The sequence below is a fragment of the Leucoraja erinacea genome, chromosome 24 (assembly GCF_028641065.1).
Source record: "Leucoraja erinacea ecotype New England chromosome 24, Leri_hhj_1, whole genome shotgun sequence".
Lineage (NCBI taxonomy): Eukaryota > Metazoa > Chordata > Chondrichthyes > Rajiformes > Rajidae > Leucoraja > Leucoraja erinaceus.
Window position 1 is genome coordinate 23,907,167 of NC_073400.1, and position 19,573 is coordinate 23,926,739.

The 19,573-nt window shown below is 37.4% G+C and overlaps 1 protein-coding gene across 2 annotated transcripts in view; it reads right to left on the reverse strand.

Moving 5' to 3' along the window:
- sycp1 (synaptonemal complex protein 1) overlaps positions 1 to 19,573 on the reverse strand; it is a 70,882-nt gene that overhangs the window by 46,347 nt on the left and 4,962 nt on the right. For both annotated transcript variants that reach the window (XM_055654807.1, XM_055654806.1), the window contains exons 2-8: positions 18,430 to 18,488; positions 15,748 to 15,817; positions 13,658 to 13,731; positions 8,942 to 9,050; positions 6,910 to 7,004; positions 2,317 to 2,501; positions 1,987 to 2,054 (exon numbers count right to left, since the gene is read on the reverse strand). In XM_055654807.1, coding sequence (XP_055510782.1) covers positions 1,987 to 2,054; positions 2,317 to 2,501; positions 6,910 to 7,004; positions 8,942 to 9,050; positions 13,658 to 13,731; positions 15,748 to 15,808 — 592 coding nt within the window. In that variant the 5' untranslated portion in view covers positions 15,809 to 15,817; positions 18,430 to 18,488. The remainder of the gene's footprint in view (positions 1 to 1,986; positions 2,055 to 2,316; positions 2,502 to 6,909; positions 7,005 to 8,941; positions 9,051 to 13,657; positions 13,732 to 15,747; positions 15,818 to 18,429; positions 18,489 to 19,573) is intronic.

Below are 19,573 nucleotides of genomic sequence, written 5' to 3' on the forward strand. Positions count from 1 at the left end.
CTCCCGTGTGAACATGGGACCCAACGGGTCCCACTTAGTCTAGTAATAACTAAATTCTACAAGACACAGCCTGTAGACCTCTATGTATCTCTTTGCACATAGGTGTTCAGCGAGTCAGAAGGTTTCAACAAATATATGATGACAGGAAATTCACAAAATTCTAATTCCAAGTTCTGTTGGATTTGTGCTTTATACTGTACATTTCAGTTCTAGAGTTTACTGCATCATGGATGCATTGGTGATCATTTTCCAATAATCTCTCGACTCTGGACTAGTTCCTGTGGACTGGAGGGTAGCCAATGTAACTCCACTTTTTAAGAAAGGAGGGAAAGAGAAAATGGGGAATTACAGACCAGTTAAGCCTTACATCGGTAGTTGGGAAGATGCTTGAGTCAATTATTAAAGATGTTATAGCAGTGGATTTGGAAAGCAGTGACAGGATCAGTCAAAGTCAGCATGGATTAATGAAGGGGAAATCATGCTTGACTAATCTTCTGGAATTTTTCCAGGATGTAACAAGTAGAATCGATACAGCCAGTGAATGAGGCATATCTGGACTTTCAAAAAGCCTTTGACAAGGTCCCACACAAGAGATTAGTGTGCACAATTAGAGCATGGTATTGGGGGTAGGGTAGGGTATTGACATGGATAGAGAGCTGGTTGGCAGACAGGAAGCAAAGAGTAGAAATTAACGGGTCCTTTTCATAACGGCAGGCAGTGACTAGTGGGGTGCCGCAAGACTCAGTGCTAGGATCCCAGTTATTTACAATATATATTAACGATTTAGACGAGGGAATTAAATGTGACATCTCCAAGTTTGCGGATGACACAAAGCTGGGTGGTAGTGTAAACTGCGAGGAGGATGCTATGAGGTTGCAGGGAGACCTGGATAGGTTGGCTCAGTGGGCAGATGCATGACAGATGCAGTATAATGTGGATAATGTGAGGTTATCCACTTTGGTGGCAAGAACAGGAAGGCAGATTATTATCTGAATGATGTCAGATTAGGAAAAGTGGAGGTGCAACGAGACTTAGGTGCGCTTGTACATCAGTCACCAAAAGTAAGCATGCAGGTACAGCAGGCAGTGAAGTAAGCTAATGACATGTTGGCCTGCATTGCAAGAGGATTTGAGTTTAGGAACAAGGAGGTCCTACTGCAGTGGTACAGGGCCCTGGTGAGACCGCACCTGGAGTATTGTGTGCAATTTTGCTCTCCTAATTTCAGGAAGGACATTATTGCTGTTGAGGGCAATGTATGTTCACCAGGTTCATTCCCGGGATGGTGGGACTGATATATAATGAAAGAATGGGGCAACTGGGCTTGTATTCATTGGAATTTAGAAGGATGAGAGGAGATCGTATAGAAACATATGACATTCTGAAAGGATTGGACAGGCTATATGCAGGAAAAAACGTTTCAGATGTTGGGGGAGTCCAGAACCAGGGGTCACAGTTTTAGAATAAAGGGTAGGCCATTTATGACTGATTGAGGAAAAACGTTTTCACCCAGAGAGTTGTGAATCTGTGGAATTCTCTGCCACAGAAGGCTGTGGAGGCCAATTCACTGGATGTTTTCAAGAGGGAGTTAGATTTAGCTCTTAGGTCTAAAGGGATCAAGGGATATAGGGAAAAAACAGGAACGGGGTACTGATTTTAGATGATCATATTGAATGATGGTGCTGACTCCAATGGGCCGAATGGCCTACACCTGCATCTTTAACCATATTCATCTGATGATAAGTTACTGGATGTTACTTTAAACATGTCATTTAAACATGTTAATATAGGTGCTAATCTACAACAATTAGAATCTGAATGAAATTCCCATCAAACAGAGAATTTATATTCACTACAATTCCAGCTGGTTACCGAGACAATTGTAGTGTATATAGGAAATAACTGTTCCGAATAACCAGACCAAATGTTTAAGGGGCAATAAATATTTTCAATCCACCCAAGTAAATATTTCAGATATTTTATAATCACCTAGTATTGTAGTCCTTTTTTCCAACTCTGAAGAAGAAATCTGTAAAGATTCTTGGACCTGCTTTGATCTGTTGAAAAAATACTGAGACAATTGAGTTTATAGCAAATATATTATTAAGCCTATTCATAACCTCACACTTAAGATATTAGTTTTTGATGTAGACAAATGTATATTTGGTAGACAAGTTTGATATCTATCAAATAGTAAATAATGACTTTTATGAAATAATTTACTACTTTCAATCAGCAACATACATTTCTTGTATATTTTGCACCTCAGGCATCTACTTAGTAGAAAAATATGAAGTAGTTTTGAATATTTTTTGTTACCTTTGCTGTTCTGTTCTGAAAGATTCTTCCAAATGTTTTACCATTTTTCTAAGTTCATCAATTTCTAATGCACTACTTGATGCAACTTTATCAAATTCTTCAATTTTGCTTTCCTTTTCTTTAGTAACCTGAATGATAACCGTCTTTAAATTTCCTAATTCTTCTTCAAGAGACTTTTGAGAAATCTGTTCAGGGCAAAGAGATTTACAATATATATTAACGATTTAGACGAGGGAATTAAAGGTGACATCTCAAAGTTTGCAGATGACACAAAGCTGGGTGGTAGTGTAAACTGCGAGTCAAGCAAGTAATGTGAATTTCATTGTAAATTACAATTAAATATAATTCAATAGTTCATTAAACTTAAAAAAACAATGAAATCTTCAGCGTAGGAAGACTGACTGAACTGTATTGCCTTCCATCACAGTGAAGAATGTTGTGGTGGATGTTTATGTTCATTCTATTGTGTATTGTGTGTTCTTTTTAATTGTATGGCTACAATTCACTTCACTGTAGGTTCATTGGTGCATGTGCCAAATACATTTTGAACCTTAATCTATTTTATAGCAAATGTCTTCACCTTGAAGAAATTTGGTGAAGAATTACTGAGCTGGACTCTGAGCTGTAGATATTGTGATTCATCAGCAAGATGAATTAGCTAGAGTTTGAGACACAGATGGCAATAACCACACCTTATGTTCAGTAACAATTTAGATATACAGTAGTAAGTGAACAAACAAGTTTGAGGTAATGCAAAAAACCAATGATAATTTTGTTTAATGATGGTGAAGTGACTGGTGTCCATTTTCTTTCAAACACAAGACATTTGTTCCTTGTGGTGGAGGCACGGGGGAAATCAGGTTCCTAATTAAGGATTAAAGGCAACAGGATGATTGTGAAGGAAGGAACTGCAGATGCTGGATTACACTGAAGATGGACACAAAATGATGGAGTAACTCAGTGGGACAGGTAGCATCTCTGGTGAGAAGGAATGGGTGCCGTTTTGGGTCGAGACCCATCCGCAGACTGATTGTGAAGTTGGTCTTGGACTAACTGCAAAGACATGTATTCAGGTCAAGTGATAGGATATTAGGCACGTGGATGAGTTGGGTAATTCATGGCACAGGGTCCTGGCATAGAGTACCATGATCAAAAAATGTAGAAAAAAAGGGAAGCTAAAAAATGCCAGTGAACCATCAAAAATATAAAATATAATAAGAGTTACATAAATATATAAAAAGCAAACATGCAACAAAAGTAAATACTAACTCTTTAAAAACAGTGGTAAGATAAATTATCAAGGAGAATAAGGGAAATGGCTGAAATAGTGAACAAATATTTTGTATCCATTGTCCCAATAGATGTCATACCAGGCTGTCATTAATAGTAGGGTACCAAAGGATTTTTCCCCCCCAATATATTGGCTAATTACAATCCATGTGCAGTTGTAGTCACTGTACCTAAGGATAATTATATTACTTGCCTTGGTACAGTATTTTTCCTTACATTGATTCCTCGCACAAAGGAAATTAGAGATTGGGGATCTGGGTACACTCATTGCAGTACAGAAGGATGCATATTGATTTTAGTGAAAAATAAACGATTCCAAGAGTAACTATCAAAATAGAAGTCGGAAAGCTGTTTTTTTTCCTACCTGGACAGTGTCGATGAAAGATTGAGGATTGAAATTAGGAGAATCTGTTTTTTTCTGGGTTGTGGGTATTTTGGATTCTCTATCCTCAAGGGGTCTAGATGCTCAGGCTATTTATAACATTCAGGACACGGCCTTTATGTCTTGAGATATGTTTTAGGATAAAGTTTTATGGGTTTAGGCAAGAAAGCCGGTACAGTTGACAATCAGCCATTATATTATAGGATAGCGGTACAGATTTATTCTTGATCAAATGTCTAAAATTCTACACATGTAGTCAAGGAATGGTGCATAATGATTTAAACGTATGGTCCTTTATTGAAAACCAAGTATCTGTAGAAACTAGAAAGCTGAAATAAAAAAGGAAATGCTGGAAATACTCAGCAGGTTAGGCAGTATCCAACACTTTAATTCTCCATCCCAGTCCCACTCTGACCTCTGCATTTTTAGCCTTTACGACTCCACTAAAGTCTAATATAAGCTTGAGGAATAGAGGGAAATCCGCAATTAACACTAATGATGATGTCGCATCAGAACTAAAACAAAGACAGAAATCAACATTTTAAATTGTAGAGATGGGAAAGAGTAGTGAGAACCAAAGAGACTCTGAGAGTATGTATAAAGTAGACGGATGTAATGCTTACTGGGAGAGTGCAATGAAGGCTTGTTAATTGCAGCTGGTCTGTCGGCAGGATATGTAAATTGAGGGAGTTAAATTAAGGTAGAGGAGGAAAAAGATACAATGTTGCAATTATGAGATACAGAACAGTCCAATGTTAGGAAAATTAAAAAAAAAGAATGATAGGAATATTTAGGAAATCATGTATTATTTTTGAAGAATTAAAAATTACAGGTTAACGTTACAGGTTGATGATCTTTCATCAAAACTGGTTAGCATTAAATACACGTTGGGATGCTGTTCTTTGAGCTTACATTAAGCTTTGTTGGAACAGTGTGAGCCCAAAGATGACAAGGTAAGAGTGGGAAAGGGATGGATATTTAAAGGGATAAGCTACTGGAAACTCAGGACCATTCATGCCAAATGAAAAGTGGAATTCTGTAAAACAAAAGGATGCAAAATCTCCATCTCATCAATCTAGGGAAGAACACCTTGCATGTAGTGCACAAAATTGGAAGAAGTACAAGTAAATATCTACTTCACCTCATAGCGTTTGAGCCCTGGATGGTGGGAATGGAAGAGATAAGAGTACAGATGTTGTACCTCTTGTATGGGAAAAATACGGTGGTAATTGATGAGCTGGAAGAGAGAAACATGGACTCGGACAAAAATCTCATCTGCACATTGGGTACGGCCTCTGATGAATTGGATCAAGTAAAACAAGTGGCGTGCAATGGCATTTGCTTTTTTTGTGATCTGCTGACCTAATGCAGTATGGGTGTATTGATATGGAGGCTGAGAGCAGCAACAGCAAGACTACTGTCTATGCAGATAGGAAAATATTTACACAAAGTCTATTCTAATAACTTAACAAAATACTAAAAATTAGGTTGCATTATCTGTTGATTATGATACTGCACACTGTGAGATGAATCCCACCATGTGAAAGTGAAATAAATACTATCTATTAATATGTCTTTAAAATAACAGTTAAAAACGGGTGCTGTTAAAATCTACTCTCTCAAGTATATTCCTTTCCTCTTTTAAAATCTTTTTATTAGCTTTTTTTTCAAAAACAAAAATAACAACAAAAAGAATAAACATAAACATAACAATGATATTGATACATAGGGATCAGGATTACATTAATAATAGGTATAACCTAAATATGAGTCCAATGTCAAAATACACATTGAATATAGACCTCCTGGTCTCCATGTAAATATAGTTAAATGTTTAAAAGAAAACATATATAAAAAAAACAAAAAGATAAAAAGAAAAAAAAGAAAAAAAAGAGAAAGGAAAAAACAAACCCTCCCCCCCTAAACTAGAAAAAAAAAGCAAAACAGAATCTGGGCTGCAAAGAATTTCAACAATTTAAGTTCCTGTTTGTCGTCAAGTCCGTTCCACCGTATAAAGGTAAAATAATTTTTATAACGGTTGGAGAGGGGACAATTTATGTTGTGTGAAATGTTGAATAAATCTTCCCCAAGTCCTGTCAAATTTAACCAAGGGTTCAACAATGTCACTCCTGATTTTTTCTAAATTTAAACATGATATCGTTTCAGAGTACCAATGGAGTGTGGTCGGAGGGTTAGTCTTTCCATTTAAATAAAATAGATCTTCTGGCAATTAATGTGGTAAAAGCAATCAGCCGATGGGCGGAACGGGACAAATGAATAGAATCTAACATTGGTAGCCCAAAAATTGCAGTAATAGGATGAGGTTGTAAATCAATACCTAAAACTACAGAAATAGTATCAAAGATTTATTTCAAATATTTTTCCAAAAGTGGGCAGGACCAAAACATATGGGTCAGTGAGGCCACTTCAGAGTTACATCTGTCACAGGTAGGATTTATATGACCATAAAACAAGCTAACTTATCTTTTGACATATGAACTCTGTGAACCACCTTGAATTGTATCAAAGCGTGTATTACACACATTGAGGAAGTATTAACTAATTGAAGAATCCTCTCCCATTTCTCTAAGAGAAATTTAGAGTTCTCTTTCCCAGTCATTCTTAATTTTATCAAATGTATCTATTTGTAATTTCAAAATCAACTCATAAATATGTTCCTGAGTAAGGCTATAATACCTAGATGACCCAAACTCTAGAAGCACATTTTAAAGCTGGCTTCCATTATCAAAACAGCAACTTGATGTAGTCAGTGAACTCCCCTTTACAAAGGAAGATCTTCCCTGTGTAGATTCAGTTCAATTTTAGACGTCCCTTGATGATATTTATCCGACAACCATTTCCCCAGTTACATAACACAACTTTGCAAGCAATCTTTCTATATTGATAGTAATAATTCATACCTCTCTTTTGCTTAACAAGTCCTTTGTTTTGTCTAATTCTGTTGTCAAGTTTCTTTCCTTGGCATTCAACTCTTGAAGGTTTTCACTGAAGTGTCCTTTTAAAGTAATTTGATAAATGAAAAATGAATAAAAACTATGACAATATAAAATTACATTTCATAAATATCTTTCTACAAGTATGAATTTCTGTCTTAGAAGTTTGAGATTTGGCATGGTGCTGAATATTCTCAAATTTCTGCAAGAGTACAGCAGAGATCATATAAGTAAGTAAGTTTAAGTAAGTAAGTAAGACTATTGGCCAAGTATTCACATACAAGGAATTTGCCTTGGTGCTCCGCCCACAAGTAACAACATGACATACAGTCACAGTTACAAATTACTCAAAAAACACTAAACATTAATAATAATAATAATAATAATAATAAAACATTAATGATAAAACACCATTGATCAAGCATGTGAACCAACAAAATACCAGATCAAAGGGAGGCTACAGATTTTTGGCTGTTGTGTAAAGCAACTACTCGTGGATAAAAACTGTTTTTATGTCTAGCTGTGGCAGCTTTGACAGTCTGGAGTCGTCCTCCAGAGGGAAGTGATTCAAAGAGTTTGTGGCCTGGGTGAGACAGGTCAGAGATAATCTTGCGCGCTCGCTTCCTGGCCCTTGCGTTCATTATTGGAGAGAAGGTTGCAGCCAATAACCTTCTCTGCTGATTGGATGATTCGCTGCAGCCTCCAGGTGTCGTGCTTGGTGGCTGAGCCAAACCAGACCATGATGGAGAAGGTGGGAACAGACTGTACGAAGGCCGTGTAGAATTGGACCTGCCTGTGGCAGATTGTGCTTCCTCAGCTGCTGCAGGAAGTACATCCTCTGTTGTGCCTTTTTGACTGTGGAGCCGATGGTAGCCCCCCACTTAAGGTCCTCGGAGATGATGGTTCCCAGGAACTTAAAATACGCCACAGATGTGACTGTGGTGTTGTTGATGGTGAGTGCGATGAGGGGAGGGGGAGCTCTCCTAAAGTCTACAATCAATTCCACTGTCTTAAGAGCAGATATTGACTGATTTGCATGGCCTAGTTGGATAACGAATGCCAATAACATAAGAGGCTGCAGAAAGTGGTGGATATTGCCTTTTACTGAGGAGTGGCTTCCGTCCGACCACTCTACCATAAAGACCTGTTTGGTGGAGTGCTGCAGATATAATTGTCCTTCCGGAAGTTTCTCCCATCTCCACAGAAGAAGTCCTGAGCTCTGACCATTGGGGTTCTTGGTCACCTCCCTGACCAAGGCCCTTCTCCCCCAATTGCTGTTTGGCCGGGCAGCCAGGTCTATGAAGAGTCCTGGTGGTTTTAAAGTTCTTCCATTTAAGAATGTCAGAGGCCACTGTGCTCTTCGCAATGCTGCAGAAATTGTTTTATACCTTTCCCTAGATCTGTGTCATCACAATCTTGACCCAGAAGTCTATGGACAATTCCTTCATTTTCATGGCTTGGTTTTGCTCTGACATGCACTGTCAACTGCGGGACCTTACATAGCCAGGTGTGTGCTTTTCCAAAACATGTACAATCAATTTAATTTATCACTTGTTGACTCCAATCAAGTTGTAGAAACATCTCAAGGATAATCAATGGAATCAGGATGCACCGAAGCTCAATTTTGAGTATCATAGGAAAGGGTCTGAATACTTATGTAAATATGATATTTCAGTTATTTCTTTGTAATTTGCTAAAATTTCTAAACGCCTGTTTTCACTTTTATATTATGAAGTATTGTGTGTAGATTGATGATAAAAAAAAATCTAATCAATTTTAAAATAAGGCTGTAACGTTACTAAATGTGGAAAAAGTGAAGGGGTCTGAATATTCTGAATGCACTGTAATTCCTCTAAACTTTGGGCAACAGGAATGTTCTGAATTTCATAGATTTACAGAATTCCAATTGCGTCTCTTATTTCTTTAGCTTATTCATTGCATAAACAGAATTAATTCAGAAATTAATTTTAGATTGACCAAAATATGTAAAGTTGCTTACTATTTGCTTCCTCTAGCCGATCATTTTTGGTTTTGGACTCCTGCAGATTAATCCATGTTTCATGAAGCTCAGTATCTTTTTGTTTATACTGCTGTTGGAATTGCTGTACCTTGGAATGAACAGTTATAAACTGTTATTAGGATACTTATTGTATTAGGATACTTACCCAATTCACTTGTCCTCATATTACTTCCATCTCAGCCTGCAATTTATAGTCTTCTTTATGCAAAATTCATCCTTGTACCTTTACCACTTCAAATACCAACAATGAGACCTTTCTACTAATGAAGAGATGCGTCAAGGTGGAAACGAACCAAGACTATCACCTTTGTTTATATCTATTACCACTAGTTTCGACACTGAGATTATTTATATTTCAATGGATGACATAGACCTGCAATTGAGAAATGGAGAATAAATGCACTGATAATACAAGCCTCTGTATGAGCCCAAGTGAACGCTTGCTACATGACAGAACATAGCTTCCATATCAGTTTCAGTCTAAATTCAAAACTGTTAAAAACTATGAGCAAATTGACAGACAAACAGTGCTGAACATGCCCAACTTTGAGGCTGCTGCATTGAACATCTGATGGTTTCTGGCAGAAAAATGCACAATTTAATTACTTTAATAGTCAATAGATAGACAATAGACAATGGGCGCAGGAGTAGGCCATTCGGCCCTTCGAGCCAGCACCACCATTCAATGTGATCATGGCTGATCATCCCCAATCAGTACCCCGTTCCTGCCTTCTCCCCATATCCCCTGACTCTGCTATTTTTAAGAGCCCTATCTAGCTCTCTCTGGAAAGCATCCAGGGAACCTGCCTCCATCGCCCTCTGAGGCAGAGAATTCCACAGACTCACCTCTCTCTGTGAGAAAACGTGCTTCCTCAAAAAGAGAACTTTCTTCAAAAAGAGAACCTCTGAATCTTTACACAAAAGTGAGCACACTTCTCCAGCTTAAGCCTGGTAGAAACCTGATGTGTGTACGTTATGATTTAGGTATTAATGATATGGTAAATCTAACTGTGGTAACTACACAGGTGTTTTCTTTCTCTCTGCCACATAGAATGCCAATGGCACAACAACATATCAGTACCAAGATCAGCTGAAGCTCAGTAGCTAACTTGGAATGTGCACATAATTCTCATGTTTGTACATGCTCACAAGCTCATTAACCAAAGCATGTAGGAGGATGGGTCTTACATTCAACACCCACATGACTAAAATCCTCTTCCAAGCTGCCCTCCAACAATAAAGGTTAATGATGGGAAACATGAACCACAGATCTTTGGAACTATCTCTTGGTGAAGAAATCCATCAATGATGAATTTCACCATTATGTTCCCAAGAAAGACATTTGTCAATTGAGGAAAAGGATGTCAGAAGATCTTGACCTCACACCTAACACAAGACTCATGATCTACATAGCATCAGTGATCCCTATTCCCCCATAAGCTTCTGAGACCTAGATTACTTACAACAGGCTTCCCAGAGCACTGCCAAAATACCACCCAAAAAGACAAACTCTGTTTAAGTGGCCATAGAAACAGGTAAGAATTGGTTCCACTCAAAGGCTCAAATGTATTTCCAGCCAATCATGACTTTAATAAAGCTGAACTAACAGAGTGCCTGGATAAAATAATGAAAAGAGAATCTACAATATGACTGCACAAAATGAAGTCGCTAGACAAATATTAGAGCTAATTAATATTTAACTTCTTCTCTATTACTTGTTAAACAAGTGTTGAAGGAAGTGAGTGAAACATGAGCTGCTTTTATACAACCCATTTTTTTTTTACATGAGTTGCGACTTGATGTCATTGCATTTTACTGCACTATGGCTCATCAAGATATAATACTAAGATACTGTGTATCATTGAAGGCTTTCAGCTCTCATAATACAACCTGATAACACAACATAACATGATGAGCTGTAATTTACTATTACTTACTACAGTGGGCATTAACTCCTTTAGTTATTACTAGACCAACTAGGCCCTGTCACACGGGAGGCCTGGTCCCCCAACGCAAGCCGTTCCCCTTTATTCCAGCACTCACCCATAGCCGACAACTGCGCAGGGGCAGCTCATTTTGCCTTATTCAGCCTCCCTCATTTTTAAACTTAAAAAAAAACGCATTTGCACTTGCTAGGGCAGGCAGAACTCAGTGTACTTGGATGGCAACAATGTTGCGAGCAGGGCTAAGCACAGGGAAAAAGCAGTTATTTGCTCCACGTTTCTACACACGTGAACATTTTCATAAATAACTCTGGAAATTATGCATCATATTTTCAGATGAAGCGATTTTTGGCATCATGGCGTAAATCTCTATCAGAATATGTAAACATGTCACGTTAGAGAGGGGAGAGGGGGAGGGGGAGAGGGGGGGGAGAGAGAGGGAGAATGGGGGAAAGGATGGGAGGGGGGGAGAGGGGGAGGGGGGGGGGGAGGGAGAGGGGAGTGGGGGGGATGCCCTCGGCCAAGTGCGAGTCAACTCTGAGCAGGAGGCAACAAATCTCACTGAGAGTCTGTGGGGGGGGGGTTTAACGTAACTCGCAGCTCGTGGAAAACAGTGCCCAGCAGGCTGTGCATTGAAAACTCTGCGCAGCTGGCCGCGAAGAGCAGAGCCATTGTGATGTCATCAGCTCGTTAGCGCTTTAAAAAATCTCAGATTTGTGAACTATTTTAATTAAAAACTCGGAAAACAATGATCAAATGTTCGAGATCATGAGGTAAACCTCTATTGGGATATGTAAAAATGGCACCGTTAGCGCGTCATGTTTTCGAGGAGATGTGAATCACAGAAAAACACACAAATACACACAAATGTATGCAGACCCAAGATCAGAGTTTTAAAAGTATATTGATAGAAGATAGATGTTTGTCCACTAAAATGGCGTGTAATTCAGAGATTTTGTGGGAGAACGTTAATTATTGTGCATAATTGAGTAAAGATATATCAATATACAATACCTAACATGAAAGTAGATTTTACATGTATTCTTTTGAAACTTTTCACTTTTAAATACTTTGAAAGGTTTGGCAAACAATATCAGTTTAAAATTATTCCAAAACATTGAAATTCTAGCACTTTAGATAGATAGATATATATATATATAGATATATATATATATCTAGATATATATATCTATCTAGATATCTATCTATCTATCTAGATATCTATCTATCTATCTATCTATCTATCTATCTATCTATCTATCTATCTATATCTATCTATCTATCTATCTATCTATCTATCTATCTATCTATCTAGATAGATATCTATCTATCTATCTAGATATCTATCTATCTATCTATCTATCTAGATAGATATCTATCTATCTATCTATCTAGCTAGATATCTATCTATCTAGATAGATATCTATCTATCTATCTATCTATCTATCTATCTATCTATCTAGATAGATATCTATCTATCTATCTAGATAGATATCTATCTAGATATCTATCTATCTATCTAGATAGATATCTATCTATCTATCTATCTATCTATCTATCTAGATATCTATCTATCTATCTATCTATCTATCTATCTATCTATCTATCTATCTAGATATCTATCTATCTATCTATCTATCTATCTATCTATCTATCTATCTAGATATCTATCTATCTATCTATCTATCTATCTATCTATCTATCTATCTATCTATCTATCTATCTATCTATCTATCTATCTAGATAGATAGCTATCTAGATAGATATCTATCTAGATAGATATCTATCTATCTAGATAGATAGATAGATAGATATCTATCTAGATAGATAGATAGATATCTATCTATCTATCTATCTATATAGATAGATATCTATCTATCTAGATAGATATCTAGATATCTAGATAGACAGATAGATATCTAGATAGACAGATAGATATCTAGATAGACAGATAGATATCTAGATAGATAGATAGATATCTAGATAGATAGATATCTAGATAGATAGATAGATATCTAGATAGATAGATAGATATCTAGATAGATAGATAGATATCTAGATAGATAGATAGATAGATATCTAGATAGATAGATAGATAGATAGATAGATAGATAGATAGATAGATAGATAGATAGATAGATAGATAGATAGATAGATATCTAGATAGATAGATAGATATCTAGATAGATAGATAGATAGCTAGATAGATAGATAGATAGATAGATAGATAGATAGATATCTAGATAGATAGATAGATATCTAGATAGATAGATAGATATCTAGATAGATAGATAGATATCTAGATAGATAGATAGATAGATATATATATAAAATACAAAATTGCAAGAAAAGGTTAACACAAGGTTTATAATGAGGCACTAAACAAAACAACAAAAAAAGAAACAATTCTACACTAATATAAACTTTCATCATAAACAATAGTCTAAAGATCAGGAAGAGTACTCATTTTGGTGGAAGGAATATCGTAGCATCTGGAATTTAATTATTTAAGGGACTTTGAGGTGACCTTTTCGGAAGAGTAATTAGTTATCATTTATTAATTAAATTGAATGGGTGATCACCAGAGTGGATTCAAGACACATTCCCTGAGTTTTCCCAATTCTCACTCCATGATAAATCATTCTGATTTATTAGACTTAAAATGTACTCAATGTAATCCAAATCAAGCTTTCTTCTTAAGTTGTGGATAGAAACAAATTCCTTTTAAAGTTTATTGTGCATAGTAAAATACCTCATTCTCTTTATCATTCAGTTGCTGTTGATATTTATTCTTAAGCTGTTCTCTTTGTTCAATTTCTTCCTTTACTGCAACAAAACAGGATCATTTGTCACTTGATTTCTTAGAAAAGGAATACAAGAAATATTAGCCTAAACACTCAGACAATATCATCTAGCTTGAAATGGATGGTCGCATTAAAGTGAAGTTGTGACACGTGGTAATAATGGCAAAATAATGCAATGGTGAGGCTGCTTTAGTAGTATTCAGTTTTGTGCACCCTGCAATACGAAGGATGTCATTAAGCTGGAAAGAGTGCAGAGAAGGTTTACAAAGATGTTGACAGGAATTGAAGGCCTGGGCTATCGGGAGAAGTTGGGCAGGCTCATACTTTATTCATTGGAGTGCAGGAGACTGAGGGGTGATCTTTGTGGTGTATAAAATCATGAATGTGGGGTGAATGCACTGTCTTTTACCCAGAGTAGGAGTATCAAGAACCAGAAAACAAAGGTTTAAGATGAGAGGTGAAAGATTGAAAAAGAACCCGAGCTGTCAACCTTTTCACACAGAGTGTGGTGTGTACAGAACAAGCAAGCTGCCAGGGAAGATGGTTGAGACAGGTACGAATATTCTAAAAACATTTGGACAGGTACATGGATAGAAAAGATTTAGAGGGATGTGGGATAAATGTGGGCAAGTGAAACTAGAGTAGGTAGGGCATCTTGGTTGGCATGGGCAAGTTGACAAAAAAACTCCTGTTTCCGTGCTATTTGATCAAATCACGCAGAATCTATGGAAAGAAAAACAGAGTTAATATTTTCAGGTCAGAGACCGTTAGTCAGAATTCGAGAGATTAAAATAAAAGTAATTTGAAATTCCGGAGAAAGTAGCAAGAGGAATGAGTGTAGCAAAGATAATATTTTTGATAAGAGAGATCTGATGAGTGTATAGTGCCGTTAGAGAGTCGGTCAAGGCCTACTGGATCTCCCGATTGCGAAGCATTTCACCTCCACTTCCCATTCCTGTACTAATCTCTCTGTTTTGGGCCTCCTTCATTTCTAGAGTGAGGCCACATGCAAATTGGAGGAACAGCACTTCACATTCAATCCCCCCCACCTAGATTCACTCCTCTTCCCCCATTAAAAGTCAGTTAACCAGCTCCATAGTTCACAACAATATATCCCTCTTGGGATCACATTGTCCTTGGCCAACAATCAGCCTCTTGGGATCACACTGTCCCTAGCCAACAATCAGCCTATTAAGGAACCTGCCTGCCCGAGGTCAATTGTTGCCAGCCCCAATTTGTCCTAGTTTTTTCTTGCTTCCAGTCCTCCCCCAAAAAAACCCATTGCATTCCAAATTGTTTACTGACATTATGGTCTGCTTATATTGCTTGTTGTGGTTGGTGATCAGAGATTATGCAGCAATGCCCTCATCAAGATGGGATCCAGCATAATTCATCCTATAAATGTGTTTTACATGTCCCAGTTTGGAAGTTTAAGGGAACTGATGGTATCCAAACAACAAATATTAACAACCCAATTTTGCATTATCAATCTTGTATTGCTCTAAGGTAACTCTATTACTGAACCCCTCCCATACAACCCCTTAACTTTCAAATTATGCAATTTAATTCATATTACCCTTCTTCATATCTCCTTCAAAATAGGTTGTTTCACATTTCGGACAGACCTGATGATAGAAATTCATCTTTGGCTACAATTGCTCGCTGTCAATAAAATATTAACTTCCCATATTCCAAACCTTACTTTCCGCTTTTCTTTTTATCTCAAAATGATGTTTTAAGGAACAAGTTAAGAGTATGGAAAAGAAAGGGGAAGATGTTGAAGGAGCCAACTTCCACAGTTTAGGATTAGACAACCTAAGAGCATAGAATTTCAGTGGGTCTGAGGAGAGAGTGAGGCAAACTCGTACAAGATTATGGAACCAAATAAAATTGATAATAATAAACAAAGTACAATATTTGATCTGACAGGTCAATTGTCTTACCTGACCTGTGTGCATTATTTGGATAATAATAGTTATGCATGAAAAAAATATATTTATTAATAATATTAGCATTTAATAATGAGACAGATACTTACGCTTAAATATAATTTCTAATCTTGTATTTTCAGCCTGAATGCGAAGTTCTTCAAAAGCCATTATTATTCGCTAGAGTAGAATTACAAATAGGAAACTGTAAATAATATAAATGAACTCTATACTATCAAAATATAAGCAAAACTATTTGTTATAGCTTTATCCAAAGCTTTTGCTTTGGTATATGTAAATAGTGTATCAAACTCAGACGTAATTGTCATATAATTCAGGTTCAAAATGACAGTAGCAAATCTTATATTTAATGTCAATTATGTAGAATAGAATTTTACTAACCAATTACAAGTTCCATTTGCAACAACTAGGAGATAATCAAGGAGATGCTTGTGTTTTAACTGAAATCTGACATGATCAATTTGTTCTCTTTTGATTTTACTGTCTATTGTTGACTTAAATTCAGTGAAATGAAAAATGAGAGATCAACTGATCCTGTCAGCTTAAGTTAGTGACCCTCTATCAATCAAAACACATGAAACACTAGAAAAACATATCATATCTCTCAGAACAATTTTAACTAACTGTTGAGTTTTGAATCAACCTACAAGCTGAATAGCTAATAAACAAGGTTCCTTTATAGAAACACGCTGCACAAAACCACATTCTTGCAAACATATTACCTGTGGAATGGCACAAAGAGAGGAGAGAGAAGGGAGCGTACATCCATATACAAGAAACAAGATACATTTATTTGTCACCTGTACCAATTGGTACAGTGAAATGTGTGGTCGCCATACCACCATATGAATAATAGAGCACAGAACACGATACTTTAACACAGACATCCCCACACAGCGGGATCAAAGTGTGGGGATGTCTGTGGAGCCTTCCACTGTGAGGGAAGGCTCCACAATTCAGTTATCCTCCTCTCTTGTCCTCCCATGGTCGAGGGGCTCCCGAGCCCCCCGCTGTCGCCGCTACGGGCAGCCTGATGTTCAGGCCCGCTCGCCGGGGTGATGGATGTCCGACGTCGGGTCTGGAGGACGTCGGGTCTGGAGGATATACAAGTCAAGTCAAACGACCAAACAAACTACAAACAGAATCACATATTCTTTTACATATTAAATATTGTGGGCGGAGGGAAAAAGGATCAGTAAAGTTAGTCCCTGGTGAGATAGGAGTTTGCAGTCCGAATGGCCTCTGGGAAGAAACTCCTTCTCAACCTCTCCGTTCTCACAGCATGGCAACGGAGGCGTTTGCCTGACCGTAGCAGCTGGAACAGTCCGTTGCAGGGGTGGAAGGGGTCTCAGAGACAGGACAGTTCTCAGAGATATTCAAGCCAAGGAACTTGAAACTATTGACTCTCTCCTCTGCCGTTAAGTAAATGAAGGCAGATTCATGGATCCTCAGCTTTTCCTTCCTGAAGTCAACAATCAGCTCCTTGGTCTTGCTGATGTTGTCAGCAAGGCTGTTATTCAAGCACTATTCAATGTGGTTAGGAGAGATAGATCAGCCATGATTGAATGGTGGAGTAGATTAGAAGGGCCGAATGGCCCAATTCTGATCCTATCAAATGATCTTATGAAAAGATTTAAGCATGTGTTAAAAGCTTCGTTGAAAAAGCACAAAATTCCCACTGACTCCTTGACACCTCTGGGCCAGGATTTCTCAGAGAAGCGAAAGAACATTAGGATGATATTGAGTATCTCATGGCCATGTATTGAGCATATACAGAAGCTCTTTTGAAGCAACAGAAAGAGTGGACCACCTCACAATTTCGCCATCTGCCTGTTTTGTCAGCCTTTCCTTGCCCTTTCTGAGAAATAAACTACATTTCCTACACAGAGCTTCATTAGCTACCTCAGAACTCATAAATCCTGAGTGGAAGCAAATCATTCTCAAACTAAGAATTGTCTAAGAGAAAACAAGTAGAGACATTAATAAACTTTCAGTCATGATTCCATTAGTTTGGCAAAACATTCCTACTCCTGTTTTACTAAACTATATACAACCATATCAGATTACATGTGCAAGTAAAAACAAATCTCATTCATAACTTATAGAACGTGGAAGGCTCCGTTGAGATGCAGAGGAAAGAGAACAGTGACACCAAAATAAGGGAACAGAATAATAGGGCGGCATAGTAGCACATAGTTGCTGCCTTAGAGTTCCTGAGACCCGGGTTCGATCCTGATTACAGATGTTGTCTATATGGAGTTTGTATGTTCTTCCTGAGAGCACAAGGGTTTTCTCCGGGTGTTCCAGTTTCCTCCCACACTCCAAAGACATACAGGTTTGTAGTTTAATTGACGTCAGCGTAATTGTAAATTGTCCCGAGTGTGTAGGATGGTGCTAGTGCATGAGGTGATCACGGGTCGCCGTGACTTGGTGAGCCGAAAGGCCTTTTTCCAAGTTGTATCTCTTTTTAATAAATCCATTCTTGGAGAATGAAAAGAAAAATTCCATTGTGTGGTGTAAACCCAGTAAAACGACAGAGAAATAACACAAAATATTGAGTAACTCAGCGGGCAGGCAGCATCTCTGGAGGACATGGAGCCAGATTAAATAGAGGAGATGCAAGAAATAAAGAGAAAACCAAGTTTGAGTGGTTCTCCAACTCTGCAAAGATGAGGAAGAATATTTGGTATCTGGTTTAAAAGCACTTGTTATAAAGCACCAGAATATCCCACGTTCCATTGCTATTCAACTCATTTTGAAGTAATACCTACCTCAATATTTTCAGCATTTTCACCATAAAGTCGCCGTGTTTCATCTCTTTCTGTTTCATCTAATATAGGTACAAGCAAGAATATAACTATGATTTTAACATGGAATAAAAATGATAAAGTACAAGGCTTCAAATAAAAAAGTTCTAAGATACTGATAATTTTTCACATGATGGAAATTTCCACACTGAGAAAATTTTAGAAACATCAAAATACTTTCACAACAATTATTTCCAAAGTGAAAATAACAAATTATTACAATTTCAAAAGATTTGTTTTACATTAGTTTTTCAGTAATTTTTTAAAAAGAGCGCCTCATCAATGAATCATTAACAACATTAACCTTGTCGCTTCCTTTGGTGCGTTGGGAATACTGAAATTATTTTGTTACACTCAGAATATAGACCTCCCTGCATTATGAATGCCTAATTCATGGACATGCATTGTGTACAAACAATGAAGAATAAATATTATTAAGTTCAAACAAGCATAATTCTTGAAAAAAATGCATTAATATGTGACCTCCCCACAGTAATAAGGCACCATTGTCTCCAAGTATGCAAGCTTCATGTTTACAGCAAGAAGCCATTAAAGAGGACACAAAGTGCTGGAGTAACTCAGAAGGTCAGGCAGCATCTCTAGAGAACATGGATAGGTGCTGTTTCAGGTGGATACCCTTCTTCAGACTTCTTCTCAACAAGAAATGTCACCCATCCATGTTCTCCAAAGAAGCTGAATTACTGCAGCACTTTATGTTCTTTTATGCATTAACCAGCATCTGCAGTTCTTTGTTTCCACATTAAGCCATTAAAGAGATTTTGTTTGCAAATTGACAAGATGTCACTGAAACATCCACTGACCATCCAGTTGACCATGTAACATCTACTGATAGTCCAAGACCATCAAAACCACCTATTGAATTAAGTACATCCCAATTTTGTATTATTGTAACCAGGGGGAAATAATATTCACATCATTTGGCCCTCGGAAAGGGTCTGGACCTGATGATATACCTGGTCCACAGGCCTGTCTTCATCGATGGGACAGTGGTGGAGAGAGTCAAAAGCTTCAAATTCCTGGGTCCACATATCTCTTAAGACAGTCCTGGACCCAGCACATTGATGCAATCATAAAGTAAGTCCATCAA